We start from the raw sequence: 9,720 nt of genomic DNA, 5'->3' as shown, positions 1-9,720 counted from the left end.
TACAAAGCAGCGGAAATGCAATCCCTTAAACCAAAAGCTATTATAGAAATAATGCTAGCACTGTCATTCCTATTCAATTCATATAGAGTTGTTGTACATCTTGTTTCAGTGACATCAGCAAGACAGAGACAGTAGTAGAATCCAGAGGTAAACGCTGCGTGTATTCCGTCTGCAGAGACACAACACCTCCGCACAGATGTGGAAGTATTTCTACAGCTTTCAGGGATTTTGTTTTTGTTGATGGCTTGAAGATCTGACTTTTAAGAGACATAACTCCCATGTATGTTGAGTTATTTTTAAGTAACTGTTTTGGGATGTTGTGTTTTAATTTTTTTATGAATAGTTGTTTTGTTTTATGAATAATAGAATCTGGAATCCAGAATCTGACTCCGGATTTAGCATTTATGGAAAATCATATAAATCATATTTTAATAGATATTCACAAAGTTACATTTGTATTTTGCAGTATTTGATTAATTGACAGGTATTCACTGTCTATGTATATTAAAACAAGAACATATAAAGATGTCAAACTGTCCTAAAACATAATTTGAAATACTTTTTAGAACTCACATATTGGAAATAAATGTTCATAGTGATAAATACAAATTTTTGAACATGTTCAGCGCGCACACGCACACACATTCATAAATTACGCATACACAAAGAATCCAGGCATAATATATGGTTTTAAAGTAATTTATAAGTAATATACTGTACAGTATATCGGCGCATATCCTTGGTTTAAAACGATATGACCAAACACTGTTAGTACGGTAGCCCGTGAGTCCAAACTACGTGTTCGCGTTTTTGCTCACTAAGGCTGCTCTTAAAGGAGACGCTTCCCAAACGGGCTTAGTGTCTGTCGAAGAACTACGAGGTTTGCTATACCTTTAAGAGGTAAATAACGCTGAATGTTTTAAAATCGTATTTAGTATTTTTATTCCTATCTAGTTAAGTGATTGTGTAGAACTAACAACCGGCTATTATTGCTCGACAAACCAAAACTCCGTCTCAACAAGGCCCTTTACGATAACGTTAACGAGTTTAAAATCAATGTTTCTCACTGAAAAACAACAAATGCAGTTCGGTACATAGTAATTTATGTAAATATGAACGACATGGGCTCGAAGAAAAACGAAATTTCAAGAACTAGTTCCGAGTTCGAGGCAACCGAAGATTCAACGCAGGCCGTAAAGTCATCCCCGGACTCGACTGAACCGTCCAGGCCGAGAAGAGGACGTGTAAGGCCCGCGACAAGAGCTTTGACCTCCGCTGACGCGCGGTCTGTTATTGAAGGTCCTGCGCGTGCGTTGCGAACAAGGGGCGCTGGGATTGGCCGGACCCCGAGTCTGCAGGGTGGACGTGGGACACCTGCCAGATCAGCCCCCGGAGACACACCTGTCGGCAGGTAAGTGATCCTCGGAAGTGTGTTAAACCAGTAGAGACGTGGTTTTACTACATTCAGGATTAAAACTAATCAAGGCTGAAACTTGATTCATATCAGTTAGATCTGATCATTAAAAGAGTGATCAAACAAAATGTGTTCAACTAAATGCTTTTCTTTAATTTAGCTTGAATGTTTTGAAATTTAACTTGTCATTTTCAATGTGTAGCCTTAAATGTTTTTAACGAATTCATATCAATCAGAAAATAGATTGGAATTCTGAATATCAGATTATTATTGATAATATTTTCACATAAATATCAATTTTAAAAAAATGTCAGTGATGTTACGTATCTGTTTTTCATATTATGCGTGAAAAGTTTCATTAGTTTTACAATTATCTTGAGCTCTTTTAGATAAATTTTACTTTCACGCCATAAATTACATGTTTAAACTTATCTTAACTTGTGAAATTTTGTCTGTGAATAAATGTTAAATAAGTGTGAAATTTTATCTAAAAATCTGATTTTTAGTTCTAAATCAAACATGTTTTGATCTTTTCATTTCACTGATCAGAATTTTTTCATTTGTTTCCATTTCTTCTCTCTGTTCTCATAGACCCGAGATAAAGAAGTCCACACCCCAAGCAGGTAAAATCACACACGTTTGCCTTCAATTGCAAAGAATCAAGAATGTTGTTCCATGATCTTTCGTTACCCCCTGATTTCCTCAGAATCCAAAAACACAATTGCAACAACAGCATCACCAAAGCTGTCCAGACCCAGAAAGGGAAAAGGAGGGCCTCTAATTCCAGCATCTGATGCTCCACCAACAGCAATGAAGCCTGAAGCGGAGCTGGAGGCTTCACCGTGTGGTGAGACCAACGTCTGTGCAAATGTCTTAAAGGTAAGAAAACAACAACAATCAACTAATAGGACTGTTTGCTTTTCAGAAGAGGAAACAGATTTGAAAGGGAGCAATGACAAGTGAGTGGTTTATGTCTTATCACTTAAATGTTCCCGTTTGATCGACCAGTGTGAATTCTATGGTGTTCAATTTAATGTGGATGCCTGCTCTAGCAACCTTCCTAGTTATGCCTTAACATTTTAAATCACTAGGAAAAATTCAATGCATCAGGCAACGCTGGGTGAAAGTGAAGTTAAGAAGGAGGAGTCTGAAAGTGAAGAAGACAAAAATGAAAAGAACAGAGAAGAATTGGTGAAGAAGGATGAGGACGGATTGGGCGATAAATCGCAGTCATCCAGGAAGTAAGTGAAGTATGAGTAAATCGAATTTACTGCTGGCAATGTCTGGATTTGTTGACTGTGGATGTCATTACTGTCCACACCAGTCCGTATTGTTTTTTTCGGACCTTGTAGGTGAAATTACCTGACCTTAAGAACGAGCCGTAAAGCATTGAAGTTTCTAATTGAAACTATTTGCCTGTTTCAGGAGAAGCAAACAGCTACAGGAAGCTCCTCGTTTGCCTAAACGAAGGTAATCGTCTGCTTTTCGATTCCTTCCTGTTGTTTTTGGGAGGCACACATAGAAACTGTTGTAAGTCTTGCATGTTTGAAAGTCTGCAGTTAAAGCACATCTTGTTTGTGTCATTTCAAATCCGTTGTGATGATTAGAGCCAAAATGGTGTTGAGTTCCTGTTAATTATGAACCCTTTTTTTCCTGTGACTCTGTTGTCACAGGAAAAAGCCCCCGGTGCAGTACGTCCGCTGTGAAATGGAAGGCTGCGGCACCGTTTTGGCCCACCCACGCTACCTACAGGTCTGCTGGCATGTCAACTGTAACCGTGACCATTACACATGCTTATAAAATGTTTAAATTTGGCACTGTGTGAATGAATGAATGTGAGTCTGCACACAGTAAAGTTGTTGTAAATTTAGTGAAAAGTCTGTAGAGACTCTGTGACTGTAAAATACTGCAAATGGCAGTAAAACTTAGGAGAGAAAAAATTATTGTACAGTATTTTCTGCACTGTAAGGCACACTAGACTATAAGGCCCACCTTCAATGAATGGCCTATTTTTCATACATAAGGCGCATTGGATTATAAGGCGCACTAAGGTTTTTGAGAAAATTAAAGGCATTTAGGTGCCTCGTGTAGTGCGGAAAATACTGTAAATGTTACTTTAAGCAAGAATAAAGTGATCTAGACGTTTACAAGAAAACAGTGAGAATAAAACACAATACTTTATTGGGGAAGTTACTGCCTGTAAATGATTAAATAGGTTATTAAAATAGTTTCAGCTCTAAAGATTTCTTTCTCTTATTCCAGCATCACATAAAATACCAGCACTTGTTAAAAAAGAAGTACGTGTGCGATCATCCTTCATGCGGCCGCTTGTTCCGCCTGCAGAAGCAGCTGCTGCGCCACGCGAAGCACCACACAGGTGACAAGACAGAACGGATGCTCATTTATACATTATCTGGATCGCGTTCCTGATTTTTATTTGCATTTGTGTGTAAAATAATTTGTGCAACTGAGCGTAAATGATGAAATAAATCAGTAGAGTGATGTCAATGTTTCAGATCAAAGGGATTACATCTGTGAGTACTGCGCTCGTGCCTTCAAGAGTTCGCACAACCTGGCCGTGCACCGGATGATCCACACTGGAGAGAAGCCAATACAGTGAGTCAGCGCATTTGAGTCACTCTGGCTGACCCGTGTATGAGGAAGATCAAAACATGTATGGGAATTTGCTGTCTGACCTGCTACAAAGAAGGTGTCAGTCCCACCTTTTTTTAAGCGATAATTTTCTATAAAATGTCTCGTAATATCTGTGGGTGTCACAGCGGCTTGGGCCATTGCCACACAGCAAGAAAGTGCTGAGTGGAGTTCGTATGTTCTCCCTGTGTCTGCCTGTGTTCTCTCAACAGTGGTGTTAAATAAGTTAGTGTACAAAGTGTAAGCCTTTAAATAACTAAGTGGAGGTATTTTTACTATTTACTCCATGACATTTATGTAACTTTTTGGCTTCTGGCTTTATTTGCAGATAAAGATGTTAAGAATCTGTCATGAGCACGAAAATCAAACCACCCTGATGAGTACATACTCATTCATCTTCTTATCCGCTTCTGCCACATTAGCGGGTCACAGGGGTTGCTGGAGTGTACTCCATGGGATTTAAGGGTAAAAGACAGGGGACACTCAGTGTCACACGCACACACGAGAAACTACAATTAGGAACTGATCACCTGAGGAGCTGGGAGGAAGCCGGAGAACCCAGGCCGGCACAGGGAGAACATACAAACTCAGCACAGACTCAAACCTGGAACCTTATTGCTGTGAGGCGACAATGCTACCCACAATGCAACTTTTCCACTCTAATGAGTATAGAGAACAGATCGAGTCAAGCCAGCTGCTTTATTTAACGGTTGAACATGTCAGTATTATTCAGGACCCATTTGCAAAGATTGCATACTTTTTAACTTGAATGACATTTCTTGATACCTTTGTACGTCTGCTTGTGGTGGATTATGTTGTGAAATTATTTTCACTGAACAATCTGTCGAGTCGAGCTCGCTCATTTTTTCACGTGGTATTTGTCTCCACCCTGTGGCAGGTGTGAGATTTGCGGCTTCACCTGCCGCCAGAAGGCCTCCTTGAACTGGCACATGAAGAAGCACGACGCGGAGGCCTCCTACCAGTTCTCCTGCTCCATTTGTAGCAAACGCTTTGAGAAGAAGGACTCCGTCGTCGCCCACAAAGCCAAGAGCCACCCCGAGGTGCTCATAGCCGAAGCCCTGGCCGCTAACGGCGGCTCGGTGATAAGCGGTCCCGCCCCGATCGCCGAGCCTGTCCCAGCACTTGCCAAGCCCGACATGCCCTCTGTCAGCCTGAAAAACCAGGACGTGGAGAGCGGGGCGCTAGCTCCAGCTGCACAGTCGCAAACGCAGACGGCTGCAGCTCAGGAACAGTTCATCCAGCTGCCTCTGCATCACGTGGTGCAGGTGGAGCATCAGCAGTACGCCCCCACCTTACTGCACCTCAGCAGCGCTCCGCCTACTCACCTCCACAACGTCAGCCACCCCCAGCTCGTCCACATCTCCACCATCCCCACCAGTAACCTCACGTCGGACCCCCAGAGCACCCTCCTCACCCTGAGCACCGTCACCACTTTGGGCCCACAGCCGGCTGCGCAATGGGGCAAGGAGACCCGCGAGGAAGAGGAGGAGCAGCCACCCGGGGAGGGCGAGCTGTGGGAGCGGGTTCTGGTGGGCGATGTGGGTCAGGATGGAGAGGGGATGATGTGGGAGGGGAACAGGGTGAGGAGGAAAGAGGACGAGGGGATGGAATGGGAGAGGGATGGAGAGAGACAGATTCTGTTGCAATGTGCCGAGGATCCAGGAGATGGGTTGATGTAGAGGAAACATCACGACCCAAAAGAGACGCGGAAACGTTTTGAGTCAGAAAGAAACGACTGACGGAGCTGCTAAAAGTTCATCAGCTAACATCCAGAATATTTCAAATACTAGAAGGTAGTGAACAGCTACCAACAACAACTTCAGGGAATTTGATTAAGAATAGAGATTAAATACACTTCATTTTGTAATTGGTTGTTTGTGTGTGTGTTTTTAGATTATAAAAAAAGTTTAGAGATCCAAGAGAATGAAAGATGATTGTGCAAGAAGGACCAAAGTGACATCTCTGTCTACTGTTGTTGTGGATTTGAGTTGGTTAAATAAAAAAAATATGGACAGATGGATGTTTCAATCTAAAGTGGTATACTGATTTTGACAGAAACTACTCTTTAATTATTTTTACGTCTAACTAAATCGGCACGGTTGTCTTTATTTTTATTATTGTGTGAATTTTCCATGAACACGAGACATTCAGATATGACCGGATCCGATACTACAAACGAAATTTGCTTCCGTCTGTTTGAGGTACAAAAAAGGACCCAGAATTCCTCCCTGGAATATCTCTTTGTTCCAGAATGACTGTTACAGTGAGTCAGCATATTGTTTCATGATTGCGTCAAGTGTTTTTGAGCCCTTTTTAAAAAAAAATCAGACTATGCAGACAGTTTATTCCGATGTTGCTTTTCTTATTTATTGTACCGTGTCCACTGCCACAACTGAGCATTTATGTTTTGAATATTTTTAGAAAATGTAGTCAGATTAATAAATTAAGGTCTAATGCCTTTGTTGGTTTTAATACATCCATTTTAGAACCCATTTCTTTACACAGTGGTGTTGGGTCAGACAATGGAGGTGGTTTCATGTCATTTGCAAACGAAACAGGTTTAAGAATCAAGTCAAAGCTTGCATGTACAAATGCAAATTGGAAAAATGATCCCACTTTACAAGCATGTGTGATATTCACATATTAGAAAAAGTAACATTTCAAACCTGCAATTAAAAAAAAAACCCAGTTTATTGGCACAAGCTAAAATAACAGATTCTTCACATCTTCAAATGCCGACATTATAAAATTAATCCTTTAGAGTTTTTATGGGTATTTGATTGTGCGACGGGTGGGGGAAGGGGTGCGTACCAAACCTGGATCAGTTGGAAGTGGAGTGGATCCAGATCTCCAGTCACTTTTAATATAATCCAGATTGATTTCATGGCACACGTCTCACGGTTTACTTCAATTTAAACAAGGCAGTCACAGACTGCAACATCCCGCGACACCCCAGAATTCAAAAGCTACTTGCATCGGTCAAAAATCAAAGCTAGTGCTCTGACCTATTGTCATAGATCAAAGCACTAGCTTTGATCTATGGTCTTAGACTGGCCTTCTCCCTCGTCTTTCTATCTTATCCGGTTCCTGAGTGTACAAAGGTTGAAATTTGACCTTCACCTAGTTTTCTCAAGATCAAGGTCATCATCTCATTTTCATCCCCTTTGCCGACCGAGTGAAGAGCTTCTTGTTTCATCTTTCTATCTGCAAGGGTTGGTTAGAAAGTTGGTGGACTAACGGACGGACTAACGGACGGACTAACGGACGGACTAACGGACGGACACAAACGCTGACAATTACAATACATCACCGCTTTGAAGCGGGACGTAAAAATGGTGAATTAAAATATTTTAGAATTATGCAACAATAGTTCCAGTTTGGAATCGGATTATTATGATTGTTTCTGGAATCAGTCACCCCCCTCCCCCTCCCCCCCCCCCCCAAAAAAACCGCCCCCTTCCCCTACGGAACCAATTAGATCTCCTCTCGCCGCCCTCCCGGTGCGACCACCGGCACAAACACGCGTCGCGGCCCGGATCTTCGGTCGGTGTCCCTCCGCCGTCACTTCCCACAAAACATTCCGCGCGGACAAACGACGTCCCTTCCCCTGTCGGCTGAGGAGGAGGTGGGGGGTGGACTTCTCTGAACCGGCGGCCCCGGAGAGCAGATGGCAGAGCGGGACGAGCAGCGGCAGATGGCCGAGGTGGACGCACCGGCGTCCGGCCTGTCGCAGACCGGGAGGGCGGTGGGTCTCGCCCGGTTGTTGCACCACGAGTGTGTCCGTCTGCTCCAGCTTTACGTGAGTCCTCGCTTTCCGCGCTAGCTGACCAGCTAAGCTACCTGTCGCGTTTAGGTAGAAATGGAACTTGGAGACCACATGTGTGTTTGTGGAAGGGATGCTGTGGTGCAGAAGGTAATAAAGCTAAAAGCCCCCCAATGCTGCCCCCCGCCCCCAACCAGAGGGGTGACTTAATGGACTAATGGATGTAGTGTATTGGATTTTTTTTAACTTCCTGCTGTGCCTCATCACTTTAGATCCTTCATTGATTGATCAGTGTCGTCAATATTGCCCTCTACTTAGTAATTGGTTTCAAATTAAATTGAAGTGGGGTGGGGTGGGGGGGCACACATATGTCAAGCTGTTTGCCTCCACCCCTTTCAGAAGGACAAGGAGACCTTCCTGGCGGGCCACGCCCCAGACGCTGAGCGCATCGTGTCGCTGTCCCCGGAGTCCGATGGGCCCGACGCCGAGCAGCGGGTGCAGGTGCTGCACGCGGCCCTGCGCCAGTGCCTCGGACTGCTCCACTGCGTCATCCAGAAGGAAGAGGAGGAATGGGGGGAGCTGGAAGGGGATTACGAGACCATGAGGACCACCGTCCGGGTACGGCTGGAGCACCTGCTCTACAGCACCAAAGACCTAGCGGAGACCGAGGACACGACCCTGGAGGTCACCCCAGACCACCAGTGTGTTGAGGTGCAGTATCCCAACTGAAACCCGCCCCTGGTTTTGTGCTCTTCTGCTAACTCGATCCTGATGTTTAGGAACCCGACGGCGCCGGGGGATCTTTCGGACTCAAAATGTGGACCTATCGAGTCCTGATGGAGCTGATCCACTGGGCCGACCACGCCGCGCAAACCCTCCATGTTCTACACAAAGAGAGAGGGGGGGGAGAAGAAATCTGACCGACCAAAAAAGAAGAAGCGTTTATGAATGAACTCACTCGACACTAACAGCCAGCTTTCCTTGTGTACTCCGAGTTAGACGTTACGTGGTGTGGAATACTCTGTGTGCACTAGAGGTTCAAATATATACCGGCTAACAGAAGTTTCAAGCTAATGTTAGCAACAGTAACCGGCGTTTTGGACATGAAACTGCTAGAGTGACCGCTGGTTAGCCACTGGTTAGCTGCAGTTGCTTGTTTTGAGAAAGAAGTGGGCGGAGTATTTTAACTAGTTTGCTGAGTTGGACTGTTAACTAATGTCTTTTTTTTTGTATAAAGTGTAATTTATTTTATTTAAGTTTATTTATCTACTGTTAATGACACTCCGAAAATCTACTAACCGCTAGAATGTAGCCAAAAACATGTGACTGATAAACTGTGACTGGAGTGCAGCTAACTTTAACCAGTTATTTTAGGTAGCTCCTTATTTACTCATGTAATCAAAAAGTAATTCCCAATCATATTCCAGGTTTTTTCCATGTACTGATCAGAAGTCGTATCGTATCGGATTCAATCCTCGACGATCGACCATCTCGTCTGCTGCTCTGGTCACCAGGTAACCAACCTATGATGGGTTTGAACTTTGCTGCTACGCTGTTAACCAGGTGAAACCGCTAAGATGTGAGAAGCAACGCTTCTATCTTTTCCGTGAGGCCTCCGATGGGGGGCAAAGGGAATGTTGGGAGATCCGCCACGTTAGTTTACAGTAGGATTCTGGTAGGAAACAGTGAAGCTGCTGTGACTTGGTGAATTTCTTCTCGCTGTGCTTTTTCTTTGATGGTTGTGATAAATAACTGTTGATGCATTGAAAAATAAAACCTACCGTTAACCAATTTTGGTTGTCCAGCATTCGTTTCTCAGTGAAAATATAATGTAAAAGTTGATCTAGAATTCCACACAACCACTACTGAT

General features: G+C 43.6%; 1 protein-coding gene across 1 annotated transcript; it reads left to right on the top strand.

Annotated features, from left to right (window-relative positions):
- Positions 1-829: 829 nt before the first annotated feature.
- LOC137590393 (zinc finger protein 692-like) lies at positions 830-6,502 on the top strand. The gene is made up of 10 exons (XM_068307983.1): positions 830-1,411; positions 2,006-2,037; positions 2,121-2,261; positions 2,340-2,373; positions 2,506-2,655; positions 2,840-2,884; positions 3,088-3,166; positions 3,677-3,791; positions 3,931-4,030; positions 4,965-6,502. Exons 1-10 carry the CDS (start codon positions 1,113-1,115, stop codon positions 5,764-5,766), a joined length of 1,797 nt encoding a protein of 598 aa, XP_068164084.1. The 5' UTR covers positions 830-1,112; the 3' UTR covers positions 5,767-6,502.
- The last annotated feature ends 3,218 nt before the right edge of the window (positions 6,503-9,720 follow it).

The sequence above is a fragment of the Antennarius striatus genome, chromosome 23 (assembly GCF_040054535.1).
Source record: "Antennarius striatus isolate MH-2024 chromosome 23, ASM4005453v1, whole genome shotgun sequence".
NCBI classification, from domain to species: Eukaryota; Metazoa; Chordata; class Actinopteri; order Lophiiformes; family Antennariidae; genus Antennarius; species Antennarius striatus.
The sequence above is the reverse complement of the archived record's forward strand: the minus strand, read 5'-3'. Positions and strand labels throughout refer to the sequence as shown.

Bases quoted from the DNA above. Each gene is read 5' to 3' on its own strand.
- LOC137590393 (XM_068307983.1), top strand. From the start codon at position 1,113: ATGAACGACATGGGCTCGAAGAAAAACGAAATTTCAAGAACTAGTTCC. The intron at 2,262-2,339 runs GTGAGACCAACG...TTTGCTTTTCAG, and splicing joins GCTGGAGGCTTCACCGTGTG to AAGAGGAAACAGATTTGAAA. The intron at 2,656-2,839 runs GTAAGTGAAGTA...TGCCTGTTTCAG, and splicing joins AAATCGCAGTCATCCAGGAA to GAGAAGCAAACAGCTACAGG.